This window comes from Equus przewalskii, chromosome 10 (assembly GCF_037783145.1).
Source record: "Equus przewalskii isolate Varuska chromosome 10, EquPr2, whole genome shotgun sequence".
NCBI classification, from domain to species: domain Eukaryota; kingdom Metazoa; phylum Chordata; class Mammalia; order Perissodactyla; family Equidae; genus Equus; species Equus przewalskii.
The window spans coordinates 16582080-16605018 of NC_091840.1; the positions used below are offsets into that span (position 1 = coordinate 16582080).

The following is a 22939-nucleotide window of genomic DNA, read 5'->3' on the forward strand; positions in this document are numbered from 1 at the left end:
ACTTTTCTGAAAAAAAGAACTTGCTAAAGAAAATAGCCTGGAATCACATGGCTCAAGAAATTAAATCTGCTTTCCTCATCCCATTCTTTAACCCTTATATTCTGGTACACCTGCACTTCAAAAACATGTTAACTCTGGAATCAAATATATGAATTCTCAAACTACTGTACACTGAACAATACAGAAACATACTACTTTAAAAATAAAACTAACAATAGAAAAGGACTTGAGAGATGACCCAAATCAACAAAGAACTAACACGCCACCTAGTGGAAACAAAGAGCAACCACAAGGGGAGAGAGGAAGTTATCTGAAGGCTCAGCTATCCAAGTCTGTTCAACTGTCCAAAAGCCAGTAATTCAAATAAAATTAAAATCTTCTCCTGAGAGTTGTATAGCTCTTGAGATTTAAGAAATTCTCCCAAAGTGCCAAGCAGCCTGTCTTGAAGACAACGCAGTGCCAAGAGTCTTCGAGAAAACCCAGCATAATATATGACTAGCTCAACACCACAAAATGGAGGATATATCCACTATCCTTTCCAGATATCTTTGAGTATTCAGAACATTCCCTAAATTAAAAAGAGTTTCTGAAGACTGTTTAAGGAGGAAATTATGTTGGTGTGCCAAATCTTAAAGAAGTTTAGCTAGGTCTTGCCAAATAAGCAGGTACAAGGAATAAATTAACTACTTTCATAAGGCGAGAAATTAGCATTCACTGAAGCCTACTGTAAGCACTGTTCTAATAATCAGTTTGCATACACTGAGATAATTAGAATCAACCACATTTTACAGATGATTTGTACTCAAGAAAACTGAGGCCCAAAAAGATAAAGCATAAGTTGAGAGCCAGAATTTGAACCCAAGCCTAGAGTCTCCAAAGTGAGTGCTCTTTCCTCAACACCATGCTGCAGGATAAGGGTTTCCACTGCAATACACCAGAAAGGTAAAGAGACACCTCGAAAAGTTAAAGCACCTTCCAAAAGACTTCAAATACTCATAACGCAAGTTCTGAATATAATACACACAAACAGTGAGGTGAAGTTGGAGAAATAAAGGGAAGACAAAGAGAGGACTCATAGATCTCATATGTGATTAGCGTTTATTCCTAAGCAGATGTTTTCTTCCTCTGTTGATCGGTCAGCGACCTACCTGGGTCTGTCTGTGCTGGATGGAAATCTGTTTTTGGGAGCTGCAGGAATGCTCTGTGTTGCCAGATCCCGTAGAAGAGGGACTGTTTTGCTGAGCCTGTAAAAAGGTATATTACCAATCACAAGAAAGTTTGGCATCTTTCTCCACAAATCTATGTGTGAATGTAAATGATTAACTCAACATAAAACAAACTCTTTTTGATAAAAGTCAGAAGCCAGGGCCATGTGGCCAAGATGAAACCAAAACAATTCAAACGAGAAGCAAGGACTAGACACAGTGGCTTGGACCACGTTCCAATAAACAAAGTATCAAGTGCTTATAAATGAATTTTTACATACGTAAATTAGAGAAAATTAAAAGTTATTCCTGTAATAATATGCCCTTTCCACTTGTATTTCACTACGTTTTTGTCAGAAAAGGCTGGTAAAGCACCCAATGCACAGGGGATGCTTTTGACTCCAGTCAGAAACAACTGTGACCTACTATTTAGAATAGTCTCCTAAATCCATGAACACGCAGGGGTCCAAAAACCCAGGTCGATTTCCAATACTGTCAGTTGCTGACTATGACTTTAATACAATTGATAGGATATTCTAAGGCATTTTTAAATTGACAAGGTCTAGAATTTAATATAATTCAACTATTCAGGAAGATACAATCATCATACTCCCAAAAGTCCTTTTAAAAACTAGACTGCACCTAACACAGTACAACTCATCACAGACATAATTAGGAAATATTGGATATTCTGAGGATTATACGATAATGGAAATACAGTACTACTATCTCATCAGAGAATGCAGTGTTTCCACATATGTGAATTTTTTCTGATACTTTCCATATATTCTTTAATTATTTTTATTATTCATCAACATATTAACAATGCTATAACCACCATCTATTGAGCAATTACTGTCAGCTAAATGCATCATTGTCATGATCACATGTAATCCTTACAAAACCCTATAAGGTGATTATTATTATTTTCTATTTATATATAAAAAATGCAAGTCAGAGATATTAAGCAACTATGCGGGATCACAGAGCTAGTAAGTGAGAGAACAAGAATTGAGGGCCATCTGCATCCACGATAACCACTCTCAACAACCACTGTCTCCTCTCATTAACAGTCACAGATACTATTCAGACCAGGCCACAAGCAAGCTAAGAACTTCATACGCATAATATATATATATATATATATATTTTTTTTTTTTTTTTTTTTTTTGAGGAAGATTAGCCCTGAGCTAACATCTGCCGCCAATCCTCCTCTTTTGGCTGAGGAAGACTGGCCCTGAGCTAACGTCCGTGCCCACCTCCCTCTACTTTATATGTGGGACGCCTACCACAGCATGGCGTGCCAAGTGGTGCCACGTCCACACCCGGGATCAGAACTGGCAAGCCCTGGGCCGCCAAAGCAGAACGTGCGCACTTAACTACTGCGCCATCAGGCCGGTCCCTTACACATAATTATATTAAAGGCTCACAACAGCCTGGTAAGGTGGACAGTATTACGATGTCCAAATTTTCATTCACTCGACAACTACTCATCAAGTACTCTCTATGTCTGAGACCTGTGTTAGATGCTAGGGACACAAAGGCCAAGAAAAACACAACTCACAGACTCTTTACTCTGTCTTAATAAAGCTTACAATCCAAGAGAAGATTTATTAAGCACTCCGTAAATATTTGTTGAAAGAAACTGTTAAATAAACAATCATATAATAAATGCAAAAATACAATTAGGAGAAATGCTGTAAGAGTATGTAACAGGGTATACAACCTAATATAGAGAGTCAGGGATGAATTCCTTGAGAAAATGAGTTAAGATTTGAAGAAAATACGCAGTCAAAGAGACGAGATGATAGGAACATTCCAGGTAGAGACTGTGTAGATCACTAGGGGAGGAGAGAAGACTGATGTGGGGATCAAAGAAGTCAAAAATGAGAAACCACTCTCCAAGAGGTTAAACAGCATGCACCGCCTGTGAGTGGCAGAGCTGCGATTAGAGCCAGGTCTAGGAGAGCTCAAATAACTGCGAGTGTTCTCTGCCCTTTCCACAATGCAGCAAATCCAACCTTTCCATACTGATTAAGGGTCACCACTATGAAACTTGAGTATCGAGCATCATCTCCTTCAGTTATCGTGAGATTGCTCTTACGATCCTCTCTTTTTAAAATTAGTTTCACAAATGGGAGGACACAAATTGGAACAGAGAGTATAGACAGCTCCTCTTCCTTCCTGTCAGTCTTCTTTTCCTTTTTTTTGAGGAAGATTAGCCCTGAGCTAACATCTGCTGCCAAGCCTCCTCTTTTTGCTGAGTAAGACTGGCCCTGAGCTAACATCCGTACCCACCTTCCTCTACTTTATATGTGGGATGCCTACCACAGCATGGCTTGCCAAGCCGTGCCATGTCCACACCCGGGATCTGAATCGGCGAACCCCGGGCTGCAGAGAAGCGGAACATGCGCACTTAACCACTGAGTCACCGGGCCAACCCCTGCCTGAGTCTTGCTCAGCTCTCACCCAGACTATTGCAATAGGTTCCCTTCCTCAAATCTTGATAAAATCTTTAGCAAAGCACTCAAGCCCTTCACAATTTGGCTTCAACAAACTTTCACAGCCTCAGCTCCTGATAATTTCTATTCTTCATCCAATTCCCACATCAGATATTTTTCTCCTGGTGCCAAGAGTTCTCTCAAGCTTCTATAATATCGTACATGCTCTATCTCCAGCAAAAAATCCTAATCTCGGCCTTCTTCAGTGCAGTGAACTCCTGGTCCTCCGTCGAGATGCAGTTCAAGGGTCACTTCCTCTGGTAAATCTTCTGTGCCTGGCCTGGTTGACTGAGCAAGTTCCCTTCTCTTTGTTCCCTGACCACCTTATTTGGGCACTTATCTAAACACACCATCATGCTGCAACTGGACCACAAAGTAGTCATTAAAATTCTGAGACTAAAAAAATAAAAACCAAAATAAATACAATTAGTTTCTAAACAAATATGACTGTTTGAACTATATTTATAATTCAGATGACTAACAGGCTCTTCTATAAACTTTGAGATTTTTGGCATATGGGCTTTGTTAAAATGCTTTACATGTGCTCATTTCTGATTCTAAGTTTTCTTCCAGCAAACTAAGGGTGCTAGAATGTAATTCAGAGGGATGTTTCCAAATTAAAGCTTTCTGCCCATCAAAACAAAGCCCTCTGCATTCCGCCACCTGCAGAGGAGCTGGCCTTTCTGTCTCGAGTCTACCAGACACTTCAAGAGAGACCACAGTCAGCTCTCCCACCGTTCGGCGGGGAGGACTGTTTGGGGAGCAGTACTATGCTACTGCAAAGAAAAATCCATGCCAATAAGCTACACTAATCCCCCTAACACTCGTTCAACTAAAGCTAAATACACATTTTCAAGAAAACCAATAGCAGAAAGAGGAAGAGCCAACAGGAAAAAAACAAAATCTGATCCAAAAGAAAACAGATCATTCAATAAAAACAACTTGAAAAATAAAATACGTTCACAGAAGGTCAAAGGACACTACAAAAAAATGAAAAAGCAGCAAAGAACATAAAAGATAAACTTGATAAAACAAGATTATCAAAATTTAGAAAACTGAGTAGATGAGCTAAATAACAACATGGACATAGCTGAACACAAAATCAGTAATCTGGAAGACAATGTCCAGAAAATCTCCCAGAAGATAAAACAAAAAGTCAAATAGAGCACGAAAGAAAAGTTAAGAAACATGAACGGCACAGTGGCTCCAAAATGATCTCTGCTTTCCAACGGGGAAGAAATACTCAAAGAACAATAAAATAAAATTTCTCTGAGGTAAAAAGGTAAGTTTTAAGAGTGAAAAACCCACCATATGACAAGAAGGATTAATGGAGGAAAAAGATAAATAGTGGATAAACTTCAAGAACAAAGAGATAACATCTGATACGGTATCTAACATGGCATCCAAAAAGCATCCAACGCCCTTCCATGATTAGAGAAGGCAACAAACTCGGAATAGAAGGGAACTCTCTCAACCCAAAAAACCATCTCTGAAAAACCTACAGCTAACCTAATACTCACTGTCAAAGATCCCACGCTTTCCCCCTAAGATCAGGAACAAGACAAGGATGTCCACTTGAACCACTTCTATTCAACACCGTGCTACAAATTCTAGCCAGGGCAACCAGCAAGAAAATAAAAGGCACGCAGACTGGAAAAGAAGTAAATCTCTCTCTATTTGCAGATGACATGGTTTTGTATCCAGAAGGTCCCACCAAAAACTATTAGAACTAAAACACAAGCTCAAGAAGATTGTAGGATATAAAATATATAAAATACATAAAAATCAATTGTATTCTATATTCTAACAATGGGCAGTCTGAAAATAAAATTAAGAAAACTATTCTATTTGCAATAGCATCAAAAAGAATAAACACTTAGAAATAATTTTAACAAAAGAAGGGCAAGATCTGTACACTGACAACTGTAAACGTTATTGAAAGAAATTAAAGAGATCTAAATAAACGGAAAGATACCTCACGTTCACGGATTGGAAGACTTAACATTTTTAGGAGGATAATACTCCCAAACTGATCTATAGATTCAGCACAATTGCTATAAATCCCTGCTGGTTTGTTTACAGAAACTAAAAAGCTGATCTTAAAATTCATATAGAAATGCAAGGATCCTGCAGCCAAAACAATCCTGAAAAAGAACAAAGTTGGAGGACTCACACTTCCTGACTTCAAAATTTAAATTACTACACAGCTACAGTAATTAAGACAATGTGGTACTAGCATGGGAGAGGCATATAAATCACTGGTGTAGAATCGAGAGTCCAGAAATAAACTCCTTACGTTTACAGTCAGTTGATTTTTGACAAGGGTGCCAAGACAATTCAATGGAAAAAGAACAGTCTTTTCAAACAAATGGTCCTGGGACAACTGGATATCCACATGCAAAAGAATAAAGTTGGACCCCTTTCCTCACACTACACACAAAAACACAAAATGGATCGTAGACCTAAATATAAGAGCTAAAAGCACACTTAAAAAACCATAGGAGTAGATTTTCATGACCTTATGTTAAATAAGGTCTTCTTAGCTACAACACTAAAAGCATAAGCAACAAAAGAAGAAATAGATAAATTGAACTATTTTAAAACTAAAAACTTTTGTCCTTCAAAGGACACTTTCAAGAAAGTAAAACAACAACCCACAGGAGAAAAATATGTGCAAATCATATATTGATATGGGTCTAATATCTAAAATATATAAAGACCTCTCATAACTCAACAACAAAGAGATAAACAACCCAATTTAAAAATGGACAAAGAATTTGTATGGACATTTCTCCAAAGAAGAAATACAAATGGTCATAAGCAAATGACAACAATGCTCAATATCATTAGTACTGAGGAAATACAAATCAAAACCACAATGAGATGTCACTTCAAACCCACTAGGATGGCTATAATTGAAATGACAGATAATAGCAAGCATTGACAAGGATGTGCAAAACTCTTATATACCACTGCTGGGTTCATAAAATGGTGCACCTGCTTTGGAAAACAGTTTGACAGTTCCTCAAAAATAGTTACCATATGAGCCAGTAATTCTACTCTTCAGTATATACCCCCCAAAAACTGAGAACATACGCCTATGCAAAAACTTGTACATGAATATTCATAGCAGTATTATTCATAATAACCAAAAAGTGGAAACAACCCAAATGTCCATCAACTGATGAATGGATAAATAAGGCTGTGACTAAGTATCAAGAAGAATGATTATATTTACTGATATACATCCATGATGCCATATGATAATCAAAGAGGAGAAAGCTATTTGTCACCATTGGATACAGCTATTACTCCTAACTTTAAAAATTTATTTAAAAAATTTAGGTTGGTACTGCTGGTGGGAATGCAAACTGGTACAGCAACTGTGGAAAACAGTATGGAGACTCCTCAAAAAATTAAAAATAGGGGGCCAGCCTGGTGGCACAGCAGTTAAGTTCGCACATTCCGCTTCGGTAGCCTGGGGTTCACCAGTCTGGATCCCAGGTGCAGACATGGCACTGGCTTGGCAAGCCATGCTGTGGTAGGCGTCCCACATATAAAGTAGAGGAAGATGGGCACGGACGTGAGCTCAGGGCCAGTCTTCCTCAGCAAAAAGAGGAGGATTGGCAGCAGATGTTAGCTCAGGGCTAATCTTCCTCAAAAAGAAAAGAAAAGAAAAGAAATACCACATGACTCAGCCATCCCACTACTGGGTATCTATCCAAAGAACTTGGAATCAGCAATTCAAAAAGACCCATGCACCCCTACGTTCACTGCAGCATTATTCACAATAGCCAAGACATGGAAGCAACTTAAGTGCCCACCAAGTGATGATTGGATAAAGAAGATACGGTATATATATACAATGGAATACTATTCAGTCATAAAAAAGGATAAAATTGTCCCACTCACAACAACACGGATGGACCTTGAGGGTATTATGTTAAGTGAAATAAGCCAGATGGAGAAAGACAATCTCTGTATGACTCCACTCATGTGGAAATTAAACACATAGACAAAGAGAACAGATTAATGGTTACCAGGGGAAAGGGGGGGTTGGGGGTAGGCACAAAGGGTAAAGTGGTGCACCTAAAACACGACTGACAAACAAAGTACAAGCGAAATTTCACAAGGTTGTAAACTATCATAATCTCAATAAAAAGTAAAAAAAAAAAAAAAATTTAGGTTGTTAATTAAAAGGAAAGAACTAACAGCATTTCACCTGCCTTCCTAGTAGAACAGAATGTCGGTGTAGCCCAATAGGCCCGAAGATGACAGGAAAGTTCTATTTTACATAAGAATAGACACTAATAAAAGATAAGTGTGACCATGTTAATCTGGCCATCTAGGAGAATGTCAATATTCTTTAGAAAATGCCTGTTAAGCTATTTAAGGATAGGAGGTCAAGATTTCTGAAATGTACTTTCAAATACTGCAGCACAAAAAAGAAAAAGCAAACTACATTTTTTAAAAAATCAAGCTTTTAAGAACACCTTGTATAATGTTCAAAGATGTAGCTTTCAAGGAAATAATGGACCTGGCATTTAAGAAAAAAAATCTAGTAGACCCTGACAACAAGAACTGCCTCATTCAATCAAACCAATTCAACGACTTAGGAATGTTTTCTTATCAGCGAACCCAATGAAATCATTTGGTTTTGTAATGCCTAATAATGAAACAACCACAATATCGTAAATGCTCAAATGTTTTTGAAGTCTTAGAATAACTTATAAAAGCAGAAAAGAATTACAGCTGGAATAACAAACTAAGTATCACACACTTATAATGTAACAACAAAGAACTGAAAGATGAGAGAGGGAGTGGGGTGATAGTTATGAGTCTGTTAAACTCATCTCTTATAATAGGAAGCCAATAGATCTTGTTGACAATTGATTAAATAAGAGGTATATTATTTGAAGTTAAAACAGTAACCGGTAGAAAATCTAAAACATAAATTGTTAACAGTGGCTATCTCTCTGAAGGGTGCAAAGAAACAAATTTTACTCTTTTCTATTACTTCAATTTTTTGTGGGCCAGTACATATATTACTTTTACGATTTAGCAAATTATATCCTTATAATCTAAAAAATCAAACTATGTTAAAACATATAAGATTATGTAACAATCTGATTTTAAATATTTAGAGGGTCAAACATAGTATTTTGCCACCTGCTATTTTTATTTATCAACACATGTCTACAGATCTTTCATTGTTAGGATCTATCTATTTCACTTCCTTTGTCAACTATACAGCATTCCATTGTACGTATGTATTATATTCTATTTAACTAGTGCATACATGAAGGGCAGGCTAGCCCTGGTGGTCCAGTGGTTAAGATTCAGCCCTCTCACTGCCAAAGCCTGGGTTCATTTCCCGGTCAGGGAACCAGACCACCCGTCTGTTGGTTGTCATATTGTGGTGGCTGCATGTTGCTGTGACGCTGAAAGCTATGCTGCCAGTATTCCAGCAGGGTCACCCATGGTTGACAGGTTTTGGTGGAGCTTCCAGATTTAAGACAGACTAGAAAGAAGGACCTGGCCACCCATTTCTGAAAATACTGGCCATGAAAACCCTGCGAATAGCAGCCGAGCACTGGCTGATGCAGCACTGGAAGGTGAGAGGATGGCACAGAAAGACCAGGCAGGGTTCCGCTCTGCTGTCCACGGGGTCGCTAGGAGTCAGAATCGACTCAGTGGCTCTAACAACAATATGAAGGATGTTTTTATTAATTATCTTTAATATCTTTACACTGAGTGTCTGTTAGAGCAGACCTCGTTCTGGCATTGGAGATACAAAAGTTAACAAAGTCCTTGACCTGATGGAGTTTACATTCCAGCGGGGGAGGGAGAGTCAGATAAAGAAGTAAATTATAGCAGGTTAGCTGGTGATAAGACTAAGGAGAAAAACAAAGTAGGACACAGGAGTTACTGCGTGGGGTGGGCAGGGAGGAGTTGCTATTTTATACAGTGTAGTCAGGGTAGGTCTCTCTAACAGGGTGAATTTAAGCAGAGACTAAGGAAAACTGAGGGAGCAAGCCATGCTGATATCTATTAAGGCAAAGGCAACAGCAAGTGCAAAGGCCCCGAGGTGGGAGAAGGCCAGGTGTGGAGGGAACTTGATGAGGCAGGGAAATAGTAGTAAGAGACGAGATGTCAGAGTGGGAGGAAACAGACTATGCAGGGCCTTATGTGCCATTTTAAGAACTTTCAAGCAGGGGAGTGGCATGACTGGATTTATGTTTCAATAGGATCACTCTGGTCTGCTGAGAACAGATTAAAAGGAAACAAAGGTAGGAGCAGAGTCCAGTTAGGAGGCTGCTGCCATAATCTCAGTAGGAGACGTTCAGATTTGAGTGGTAGTAATGAAGGGGGTTAGAAGTGGTAGGATTCTGAACATATTTTCAAGGTAGTATCAATCACACTTGGTAATGGATTTGGATTAGAAGTATAAAATAAAGAGAAGAGACAAGAATGACTCAGAGGTTTTTAAACAATTAGAAGGAGAGAGTTGACAATTATTGAGATGTTGAAGGCTGTGGGAGAAATGGGTTTGGAGTGGTGGGATAAAATGAAAAATTCAGTTTTGGACATGTTAAATTTGATATGCTTAATAGACATAAGGAGAAAATGGCTAGAGGAAACTGAATGCACAGGTCTGGAATTCAGGACAGGGCTCTGGGCTAGAGATACAAACTTAGAAGTCTCCTACATATGGGTGGTAATTACAGCAAAGAAACTAAACAAGATCAGGTAGAGAATGAAGGTAGACAATAGTCTGGGCACTCCAATGTTTAGGGATCCGGGAAATGAGGAGGAACCAAAAGAGTGGAAGCCCACAGAAGAGCATATCTTTGAAGGAGGGCGTGATCAACTGTGGCTAATGAAGCACGGTGGATAAGTTCTGAGGACTGACCACTGGATTTAGCAACGTGGAGGTCACAGATACCCTTGTGCTAAGTTCCTCTGAAACACTGGGAGAGGGAAACTGCTTCCAGATTTTTCCAATTATAAACAATACAACAAACATCTCTGTGTAGTTTTATGGGAATGGAATTTCAGGACCCAAGGATATGTAAACTTAACAATGAGATACAATACCAACTTGTCCAAATGACTGTACCAATTTATTGTCGGTATAAAACTACATGTGTGTCTAAAACATCACCTACACTGACAATGATCAAACTTAGTAATCTTTGCCAGTTTGATAGGTCAAAACATTATCTTGTTTTATTCTGAATTTTTCCAGGGCTAAAGTTAAGCATTTTTCCACATTGCCATTTGCCCTTTTTTTTTTCTGTAAAATTGCCTGGTCATAGCCTTTGCTTATTTTTTTAGGAAACTGCTGGCCTTCCTATTAATTCATAGCATTTGTTGTATATTAATGTTAAAGAAAGGAAAAAGCAAAAGAGTTATTAATAAGCTTATATCCTGGCTGGAACTGCAGAGAGGCAGAGAGAAACAGAACTATATCAAAGCATTTAGAGCTTTGGTTTTTATACTGTTTCCATGTTCCTTCTTCAGATATGATCGTTTTCTTACTCCTCTCTGACAACTCTCTTCCAAGTGAGAACAATCTGGCTATAGCATCTGAAACTCCTTTGACAGCCTGAGTGTGCCAGCTGACAGGACTAAGCAGGTGGTAGTCCTTCATATGCATCCACCACAAGCCTGCATGCCCAGACCTTTTATGGAAGGCTTACATTAGGAAACCGAGTTCTCACTGATTGAAATGCTGTGTATTTAACTATATGCCTGTCACACAGTAGGCATTCAGCAAATATTCGTGGAATGGATAAAGGGAACTCCTCTCAAGAGAAAAGGAGGTAGTTTTTAAGGCAATAAAAAAATCAAAAGCGCAAATAACCCCCTGATCATCTAGGGCTTTGCACGACAAAGTTAGATCTAAGATGAAGATTTAACAAGTACCAGTGAATAGTAAGGAAAGAATGAAATATATACACAAAGACAGACAGATACATTCTCTAAAACAATACTATAGAGTGCTGCATCCTCATGCAAACTTCCATATTGCAGTCAGGCCCACTCACAATATTGTATCGGTCAATTCTCCCATTTTGCATTGCTCCCTTCTACCCTAAATTTTCCTGGCTAAAATTATACTGTCTTCACACAAGAAGTTTCTCCATTCCTTTGATGATTACAAAGTTCTGTGTTTTTAAAAAGTTGTATTATCTTTTTCTTGAGGAAAAGCAATAATAACTAAAAGAAAGTATTCCAAACAATGACGATAGTTCCCTACCTAATTATTTTATTTTTATTTCCTTTTCTTAAGAAACCCACAATTTTCATGGCCTTTTTGAATACAATTGCATGTGGGTTAATGACTCAGAATACACAGAGCAAATAGAGAGGAAACTTAAGATTACAACTGGAGAAAATGAACCAGTAAAAGGGAGGAAATTTGGATCAATGGTGATTTTAGCTCTCCAAGATGCCTCTAAAAATGGAAGTATAGGGCAATGGGGCTTTCTCTTGCTTTAAACCATCCTTGCCAACAAACATGTACTTGGAAGGGCACAGAAACCAAGAAAAGTAACAACTTTTGAGTCAAACTACACTATAAATTTGGTAAATAAAAATAGAGTCAAACTTCCATAATACTTGAATTCTTGTTCTTCAAGGAGGGAGAAAGAAGCAAGCAAGGAGAAAGGAGCAAACAGGTAGCCAAATACTCCTGGAAAAAGTAACCGTGCCAACACTCTCAAGAAGTGAGAGAAGGCAAGCATGTAGGTCACTCAAATACCACAGAGGGGAAATCACTGGTAAGCATGCTATCGAATGCCTGCCTACACATTAAAATTGTACTGACTTGAATAGTGCTTTAAATAAGTGATGGCTGGAGTTTGGAGATTTTATTTTTAATTATATAAGTACTTTGGTTGTAACGGAATTTGATCTGTATTTTCTTTATTTCTCTGTCAACCTAAGATTGTGATTTCCTTCCCATGGTTTTCTCAGACTTTGACAAAGCAGTCTCTTTCAGCCCTGAGTAAAAGCACATTACCTTTACAAGTGACACAGAGTTAGAAAAGTCATTATCTCTCTTAAAATAATTAGTCAAACTTCATCAAGGAGCTCCAGGGCAACAAGAATCTGCATAAACTTGGCCTCAGCACTCACTGAAACGAAAGTGAAGCAGAGGCCGGCTCCCCTCTGCGCCAGCTGCTCCGTGTCCAGCCGAGGTTTGGCTAACATCACTGACATCAGGGTTGGCAGAGCCGACTGCTCCTCCGATACCTCCTTTGCAGCGCTGCCATCCAAACCATAGAGGGGCTGCTCTACTCGCCGCTGGAAAACATTAAAGAAAACACACAAATTACAGGAGAAAGAACATCTGACACTGCCAAAACATGCAATAGATTAAAACACAGTTATCAAATATAAGAAGGATGCTATTTTTTAAAAACACCTTCTCTGAAAACAAATATGGAGAGCATAACATCATCGTGACTGGATTATAATCCACCTACAAACCTGAGTTAATATCTCCAGAAAATTACATTTTAATGGTTCTATATTTACATAACTCTGAATCTGCAGGTTACTTTGTAGAAGTCAACAAATCATCTTCATAATACCCTCAATCCTACAAAGGAAATGTTATTTCTATCCTGTAGGTAATGGAGATTTAAGACATTTGTCTCCCACTTTATAGGTAGAGCTTATTTCACTCTCAATCTATTCTCACCATACTTAGATGCAAAAATCTAAAATAAATACAAGTAAAACAAATTCCATAGTACACTAAAAGAATCACATGCCACAATTACGTATGGTTTATTCCAGAAATGTAAGGATGGTTCATTATTAGCAAATCTACTAATGTAATTCATTACATTAATGTTAGGGGGAAAAGACAATCAAGATTCTTCCCTTTAGATGCCAAAAAGCATCTGCATGTTGTTGGGCAACTTAAAAAGCAAAAAAAAAAAAACTAGAAGTCTCCATCTTTAATACAACAAAGAAGATTTTTTCAGAAATCAACGCAAATATACTTAAAGGTATTATACTAGAAACACTTGCATTAAAGTTAGGAACTAGACGGGTTAACATATTAATATCATAGTTATACAACATTATCATAGAAGTTTTAGCCAATGTGGTAAGGAAAAAAATATGACATATAAACACTGGAAAACACTAAAGTTAAAAAGTGTCATTTTTGGATGATATAACTATTCACAAAGGAAAAACAACAAAGAGTTCCAGAGGATGACCAAATATAAAATAAACATACAAAAATCAATAGTTTCTCCATATACCAACAACAATTGACTATAATCAGAACATGTAATGGAAGAAAAGCAGATTCAAGATTTTAAAAAATCTATAAAATACTTAGAAATAAACTTAAGAAACATGCAGATTACATATAAAGAAAAGCTTCATTGACGGATATAAAAGATGACAAATTAAAAGGCGATACCATGCTTTCGGGTTCAAATTTTATAGACGCCAAGTTCCTCTAAAAGTCAATGCTCAGGCCGTTTATTTTTTCGTTTTGCCTATTTCTTTTGTTTTGTTTTGCAAGAGAGTGTCATGGTGGGATAGTGATCATTTAGATTCTCTCTTGCTCTCTTTTGGGGGGTTGTTTTTGTAGATTATCACAAATTCATTCTGAGGTTCACATGAAAAAACAATCAAAAATAGCCACATAATTTTTGGTAAAGAATATCAGGGGAAACTTGACTAGCTATTAAAACTTACTACAAAGCAATATTAACTAAATCAGTCTAATACTGGTACAGGAGTAGACAGACTGATCATGGTACAGAATAAGAAATTCAGAAACAGACCCATATAATAGGGATGCATAATTTGTGATTAAAGTGTATTTCAAATTAGCAGGAACTTTTTAAGAAGATGGTAGGATATTTGCATAAGTATTAGAAAAAAAAGGAAAAGTAAATTGCTTCCTTACACATAAAAATTATGAGAAAATATAAACAAATGTTTTTATGACTTTCTAGTGGTAAAGGGCTTTTTAAACATGACATTAAAAACATAAACCATATAGGAACACTTAAGAACACAAAACCAGTAAATCATAAAGGAAAAACACTGATAAATTTGACTACTTCAAACAGTTTTACTTCTGTGGTGAATGCCAACATAAAGTTAAAAGACAAAATTACAAACAGATAAAAATATTTACAATGTTAATGACGATGTGTTAACAATCTTAATAAATAATGCGCTCCTATCCATCAGGAGGAAAAAACAAATACTCCAATAAATAAATAGAAAAGGACCTGAACAAGCATTAAAAGAGAAATGCAAAAGACCATTAAACATATGAAAAGATCACTAATCTTTTCACTAATATCACTAATGAAGAAATGCAAGTTAAAACAAGGTATTTTTCTCACTGGCAAAGATTACAATGATAAAATTCAGTATCAGAAGGGAATATACAACTGGGACTCTCAAACTGCTGATAACTTGCTAACAACTACGTGATGACATTTTAAAGTGAGCGGATCCTTTCACTTGGGAATTATACTGTGGAAATTTATCCAAAGGGAGAAAAACTGCTAGGTACAGATGTATATACAAGGACATTCATTAGAGCACTATTTATAGAATATAAAATGTTTATAGGATATTAGCTACATAAATACAACAGAAATGAGACCTATTATACGAACATACATGCATACATAATATGCCCACTAAACTCTTTACAATAATAGTTCTTTTGGAGGGTACTTTCTATTTTACCACTTCTCAATTGTTGGACTTTCATAATTAGCCTGTATACCTTTATCAGGAAAAACTATTTAAAATAAAAGTAAAACAAACTAACCAAAATGATCCTGACACAGGAATTTAGTTTTTTAATCTACGAGTAGAGTCCATCTCCTTAATACCAACACTCCTACCCTACCAAATGCAATAGTTTAAATTCAGGCTCCAGAACATCTGTGATACTGCTCACAATATTCTCACTGCTTGGGAGGATGTGTCTCTGAAGCTGCAATATTAAAATTAATCACTCTGTTATGTATTCAATAAATACTTTCCAAGGGCTGAACAATTTAAAAATATTTCTGAAGATACAGCAGGCTAGAATGTTTGAACCAGTCTTCCCTTAGTAAACAACTATAAAGACAGGACAAAATATGGAAAAAAAGATATTAAAAACATCAAAGAATTGATAAAATAGTAGGGATCTGCCAGGGCAAAACAAGAACAAGACAGGTAAAAGAAATACCAAAGTCACATTTGCCCTAAGGGTACCTGCAGATCTTGAATTTCCACTTCCAAGGCACCATGTTGCCAAGTGAAGAGTCACAGGCCAAAAGCTCACTCAAGACAGGGGGTTCAATAGGAAACCTTTCCCTTTCAAGCTATCAGGGAAGATGTAAACCAGAATAAAAATTTCCCCCACCCTCAGAGAACTGCAAGGAAGGTGCTTTGGCAACGCAAGGGGCGGGAGTTCTCCTGAAAAATGTCAACACAATTGAAAACAATACTGCCTGAGTGGTTGAAACAAACAAACCAACCAAACAAACAAAACACAAGCCGTGAATTCAGTAGTGTAAAGTAGTGCTATACTGGTAGAATCTCTAGGCACTAGGAGGAAGCAAATAAGAATTCTCCCTGGAGGAACACATCTTCATCCTAGATCTCAAAGAAACTTCACATGTAATTTTTCAAGAAGAATGAGTGGCACAAAGTAAAAAAGAAAAGAAAAAGCATAAAAGAAATAAAGCCCTGAGTAACAACTAGGAAACACAGGAGACAGCAGAAACAAATTCATAAAAACTTCAAACACCAAGATTATCAGACACAGATTATAAAACAATTATGTCTACTAGATTAAAAACAAAAAAAGACAGCTTTGAAAATCTCTGCAAACAAATAAAATAACAAAAATTGAGAATTCAGTTGGGTTAACAACAAATTAGATACAACAAAACAAAGAATTTGGGAATTGAAAGGCAAGAAACTATCCAGAATGGAGCATATAGAAACAAAAAGAGAATAGAAAAAGAAGCTGAGGTATAGTGATAAAGTGAGCTGGTCTGACATATGGTTAATCGGAATTTCACAAGGAGGAGAACAAAGAGAACAGGGCAGGGATAATATTTGAAGACACAATGGCTAATAATCATCCAGAATTGGTGCAAGACACCAGCCCACAGATACCAGAAGGCCAACAAATCAGAAGCAAGAGAAATAAGGACACATTATAGTAAAATTGCAGAATACCACAGAGAAAGATTTTAAAAGCAGCCACAGGGGAAAAAAAGCAGATACGTTCAAAGAAACAACAAGTAAATGAAAGGCATTTTCTCAAGAGTAACAATGGGAGCCAGAAGACGGTAATCATATACTCAACTGTGTTAAAAGAAAAAAATGCCAATCTAGAAATATACGCAGCAAAAATATCTTTCAAGAATAAGGGCAAAATAAAGTTATTTAAGCAAACAAAATCATTAACCTCCAGCAGACACATAATAAAAGAATACTGAAGGAGTACTTTAGGCAGAAGGAAAGTGACCATAGGTAGAAGGTGTAACATGCACAAAGGAAAGAAGTACAAAGAGGTGAGTATACAGATAAATCTAAATGAACACTGACAGTAAAAAATAATAATGATGTGTTATAAAGCTAAAAACAGGCAAAATGAAAACATACACTACCACCACCAAGGCAGTAGCAGGTAAATAAAGTTAATGTTCTGAGGTCATCATTTATTTGTGAGGGGGATAAAGACACTATTAACATCAAACCTTGACTATTAAAGATACATGTGGTAATTTCTTTTTTCTTTTTTACTTAGGAAGATTAGCCCTGAGCTAACTACTGCCAATCCTCCTCTTTTTGCTGAGGAAGACTGGCCCTGAGCTAACATCCATGCCCATCTTCCTCTACTTTATACATGGGATGCCTACCACAGCATGGCGTACCAAGCAGTGCCATGTCCGCACCCAGGATCCGAACCAGGAAACCCCGGGCCACCAAGAAGCGGAACTTGTGAACTTAACCACTGCACCAGCAGGCAGGCCCTACACGTGGCAACTTCTAAGAGGAACACCAAACAGGACCTAGCTACTGGTGGAGAAGGAAAATATGAAATGATTTTAAAAATCAATCCAAATGGAAGAAAAAGGAACACAGAACAGGCAGGAAAAATAGAAAACACATTAAAAGATGGTATATTTAAACTCAATATAACAATAATTCTATTAAACGTAAGTAAGATAAATGCTGAAGTTAAAAATATTTTACATTGAATAAAGAAAAAATTAAACTATATGATATCTGTCAGATACACTGAAAACATAACAATGAAAGTTGATAGTATAAAAATGGATTTATATCATACAATGGTTTAGATACATTAAATATCACATAAACTGCATTTAGAGCAAAAAGCATCACAAGAGATGAAGAGAGTCATTTAATAATACACAGAGCAAAAATATAAATACATACAGGAAGAAAGACAACTCCCACAATCATGAGAGACATGAATACACCTCTCTTAGTAACTGGTAGAGCAAACAGCCAAAATGCAGAATAACAGAAGATTTATGCACTGTGATTAAATGTTACGATTAACAAAAATGACTATGATAAAACTAAACTATTTTGTTTAGGGGTGCATACATGGATGGTCAAATTATATGGAAAAGCAAATAAATAACCATAAAAATTAGAACAGTGCTTATTTCTAGGGTAGAGGGAGGGGGTTGTGATCAGGGAAGAGTATACAGGCTTCCAGGGAGCTGGAAATATTTTACTTCTTGACCTAAGTAATGATCAGATGACATTAACTTTATAATCATTTCCTTTAAATTTTTTTTGTGAAGGATCAAACAAATATTTTAGGCTCTTCAGGGCACATATCATCTCTGTCATATATTCTTGGTCTCTAAAACTCTTCAAAAATCTAAAAATCAGGAGCCAGCCCAGTGGCATAATGCTTAAGTTCACACACTCCATTTAGGTGGCCCGAGGTTCGATGGTTCAGATCCTGGGCGCAGACCTACACACCTCTCATCAAGCCATGCTGTGGCAGGAGTCCCACATATAAGGCAGAGAAAGATGGTCATGGATGTTAGCTCAGAGCCAATCTTCCTCAGCAAAAGAGGAGGATTGGCAGCAGATGTTAGCTCAGGGCTAATCTTCCTCAAAAAAAAAAAAAAATCTAAAAATCATTCTTAGTTTGCCAGCTGTGGGCTACAGTTTACCAACTCCTACAATCAAATGTTCATGTTTTATGTACTTTAACAAAAAAATACAGAAGAACCACTTAGGGGGAAAAAGTTAAAGTAATTCTTTACCCATCTATTCTTCCCTTTCAACAGTCTTGAGCACCCACTGTGTGCCAAGCACTGTATTGGGGTGTTAAGAGACTGAAAACTGAACAAGATATTATTTCTTCCAGGTCAAGTGGGGGAAACAGTTAAAATAATTACACCTTTATGTAATAAGTACTGTGAGAGATGAAAGAGCAGTAAACAAAACAAAGACCCTGCTCCCATGGGATTAACATTCTAGTGGGAGAAGATGGGTGACAGATTAATTGTATAGTTAAAAAAAACTCATGTACGATGTTAAAAGTCAGGGCAGTGGCTCTCCTCGCTAGCAGGGAGAGGGCTAATAACTGGAAGGTAGCATAACGGAGGCTTCTCGGGGGCTGGTAAGATTTGGTTTCTTATGCTGGTAGTATGTGAAAATTTAGTAAGCTATAGACTTACATGTGTACTCTTCTATATGTATAAATACGAACCAACAAAAAGATTTAAATAGATATCAAAATTTAAGTATATATGTCAGGTGGTAATAACTAAAATTTAAAATAAAGCAGGATTAGGGCCACAGTGACAAGGTATGAGAGACTGCTATTTTAAAACTGACCAGGGAACATCTCTCTGACAAGGTCATTTCTGAGCAATAATCTGATGAAGAGATTGCTAATCATGCTCTTCCTGGAAGAGGGAACAGCAAGTACAAAGGCCCTGAGGCAAAAGAGTGCTTTGCAGTGTTCAAGGAACTTCAAGGAGGCCAGTGTGGCTGCAGTGGCATGAGGGAGAGGGAGGACAGTTGGAGATGTCAGAGTCAGGTGAGCAGGGGAGCACCGATCACATGGGAGCTTCTAGGCCATGTAAGCCAGAGTAATCTGGACCAGCAGCTTTGAGCAGAGGCCCGTGAGGATCTGTCCTAACTTTTTAACAGAAATCACGCTGGCTACTATATTGCGAGTGCCTGAGACAGGGGCAGAAATGAGACGACCACTTTGGAGGATAATGCAGAGAACAAGAAGGATAGAAAAATGGTCAGATTCTGATATATTTTAAAGGAAAAACAAGAGTTACTGATGGATTAGATATGGGGCATGAGGCTGTGACCTGAAAAACCAGACAGAGTAAAATGTCCCTGAGCAGGACAGGGGAGCCTGCAGGAAGAGTGGTTTGTTGTTTTGATAGTGCAGGGGGAGCAAGAGTTCCTTTGTGGACGTTCCCAAGCTGTCTATTAGATATATAAGTGGAAATGTCAAGTTGGATACCTAATTATCAGGGAGACCAGTGCCCAAGTGAAGGGCTGGTACGTTCATGCATCCTGATAGGCAGGTATGGACGCTGATGCAAGCAGCTTGGTCGATTTGGTGAGGGGCATGTAAAAGTTTTCTTCTCATTGCTCCTATTTCCTCAGTAAAATAAGAAAAGTAAAGCCATCAGTTGAGATAGTAGAGAGGAAGTACTGTTGGAGGCTTGCAGGAAATAACAAAAACATGACATAATCATACAAATATTCATCTAGGAAAGGTAACTAGGCCAATAAAGTAGGGTTGGCAGGCAGTTAGGGGTGCACACGAGATTAGTGCTCATGAACTTAATGTGAGACTAGCCAGCAGGTGCGTTTTCCTCCTACTATGCTTGAGTGGCTTAGAGGGAGGCAAGGGAAAGGTAGAGAACTAGATTTAACCAAGACTGGGTTTTTTCAGGCAAGTATGATGCAGAGAGACTGGGAAAGGGGAATGAAGGGGTATGCACAAATCAATGATTCTAACAATGAAGCACAGAATCTAAGCTGGGAGAATAAAGGGCTTCTCGGTGCAATGGAAAAGGGAAATTAAGGTTCAGTTCCTACTTCAACATCTAATATATACTTAGATTTGCATAATGATGATGAGGCCCAGCCAGCATTCAAATAGCTGGCAGAAATGTCTATAGATCATTGCAGTCATCTCTTTTGTCTTCACCTAAGACTTGACCTAAACTGGCAAATGACAGATGGGTAGTCACACTATTAAAAACCAAATAAAAAAAATCTATTTCAGGGAGAAAAAAGTAATAGACACCAAAATTTTACAAAACATATATGTCCTAAATAGGTAACTATACAATCTTGTTTAACATTTTTAAAACTTTAACTGGCTTAAAACTTAAGAAAAATAAAGACACGGGCCTCCCAGTGTCCCTGTCTCCCTAACAGTTATCTAACAAATCTCACCCTAACCAAACAGAGCTATACATCAGACACTTCTAACATTTTAAAATAGGGCAAGAATGACAAAATAATAGCAAAAATTTTCAAGTTGAATACATTTCCATAAGTACTTTAATAATTAAAACCACACTAATGAATGCATGTTTTTATGAGACAGTAGATGGAAAGAAGTGCATTTTAAAATACTTTAACAATACGGAAGACTAAATCACTTAGGAAAAGAGCGGTATTAACCAACTCTGCTGAGGCAGAGAAAAACAACTTTCCTAAACAGAGACCTAGGATGAAAATTCCTGATCTTAGGGAGACCCTTTGTGCTCCAAGATCCCACCGCAATACCTGAGGCATCAGTAGACATAACAGACTCTTGAGTACAGAAGTCTTGTACGTACTAATAAATTATCGAAAGGCACTCAAGCAAATTAACAGAAAATCCTACATTAGCTAGCTCAGGGATTCTCAACCTTGGCACCAGTGACATTTTGGACCAGATATTCTTTGTTATGGGGGCCTATCCTGTGTGGACTGGAGGATGTTTACCACCATCCCTGGCCTCTGCCCACTAGATGCCAATGGCACCATCCCCCCCCCACCTCCTAGCTGTGACCAAAAATGACTCCAACACTGTCAAATGTCCCCTGAGAGGCAAAACTACCCCTGGTTGAGAACTACCAACTTAGCTATAATGTTTTTAAGACTTTCACATCTCACTTATAGGCAAGAAACAAACCTATCTCAAATGTGTATAGTATTACCTTTTCTACTATAAACTGAGTAAGCCTTGAAAATAAAACAAATGCCAGGAGTGGACCAAACATCTTTAAGTCTGGCAAGGATAAAAACCTACTGTTTGGATTGAAAATCACTTCCTTGACAGAAGACTGAGCTGTAGGCTTACAGGCAATTTCTTATACTGAGAGAATGGTTAGCTCTTGTAAAATTTAACTTACTGATACAGATTTGAATTTGAATAAGTGATCCATAGGTAATACTATGAACTTGTCTCCTTAGTGCCTCATTCCCAATAGGGAATGAATGGAAGAGAAACTCCTTGAGTGTTCCTGGGGCTTCTTGTCTCCTACAATAGGTGTCAAATTTCTCCAGGTGAATGCTTACCGGTAAGGGATTGGATAAGGAATGTTGCGGTGAGGATCGTGCAACTGGTGGAACACTTCTGCCAGGGCTGGTTCCTGGCCCGCTTCCCCCAGCAAACTGGCCAACAGGGAAAAATGGATATGAATAATTCAAAACAGTACTATGCTTCAGATAAGGAGAGTAAAAGATTAACACACAAACAGGTCTTAATTATCTATGGCCCCTTTAAGTCAATACATCTTATTCTATAGAGAAAATGCCACGTAAGTCAAATTTTTCTATCTTTTCACTGAGATTTTTAAGAAGGAGCTCCAGCAGAAATGTATCAGATATAAAGAAAACATGGCTAGAAAGCTGCAGGTATACACGGTTTTGAAAACATAAGAGAAGAATGTTTTCCCTTCTTGTCTCAAAATACACGAAGCAGGAATACAGCGGTACAGTGGATGTTAGCGTCTTCTTTAGCAACCACTAACGATGGGTCAGTGAGCTCACTACAGGTTCCACTGGACTAAAGGGAAGAGGACAAAAGAAGAGTCCAAGTCACTCAACTCCAATCTTTGTCAGACACGAAACCTAGTCTGGCCAAGAGAAAAATCACCTCATTTGTGAATTTTTATATCATCACAGACAAGACACATCATAAAC

At 37.7% G+C, this 22939-nt stretch overlaps 1 protein-coding gene across 12 annotated transcripts in view; it reads right to left on the minus strand.

Annotated features, from left to right (window-relative positions):
* Positions 1-22939, minus strand: part of TLK2 (tousled like kinase 2) — a 110222-nt gene that overhangs the window by 46026 nt on the left and 41257 nt on the right. For 4 of the 12 annotated variants that reach the window (XM_070561731.1, XM_070561732.1, XM_070561727.1 and 1 more), the window contains exons 6-8: positions 22313-22408; positions 12851-13018; positions 1149-1244 (exon numbers count right to left, since the gene is read on the minus strand). In XM_070561731.1, coding sequence (XP_070417832.1) covers positions 1149-1244; positions 12851-13018; positions 22313-22408 — 360 coding nt within the window. The remainder of the gene's footprint in view (positions 1-1148; positions 1245-12850; positions 13019-22312; positions 22409-22939) is intronic. The other 8 variants (XM_070561735.1, XM_070561734.1, XM_070561730.1 and 5 more) reach the window with 3 other exon arrangements.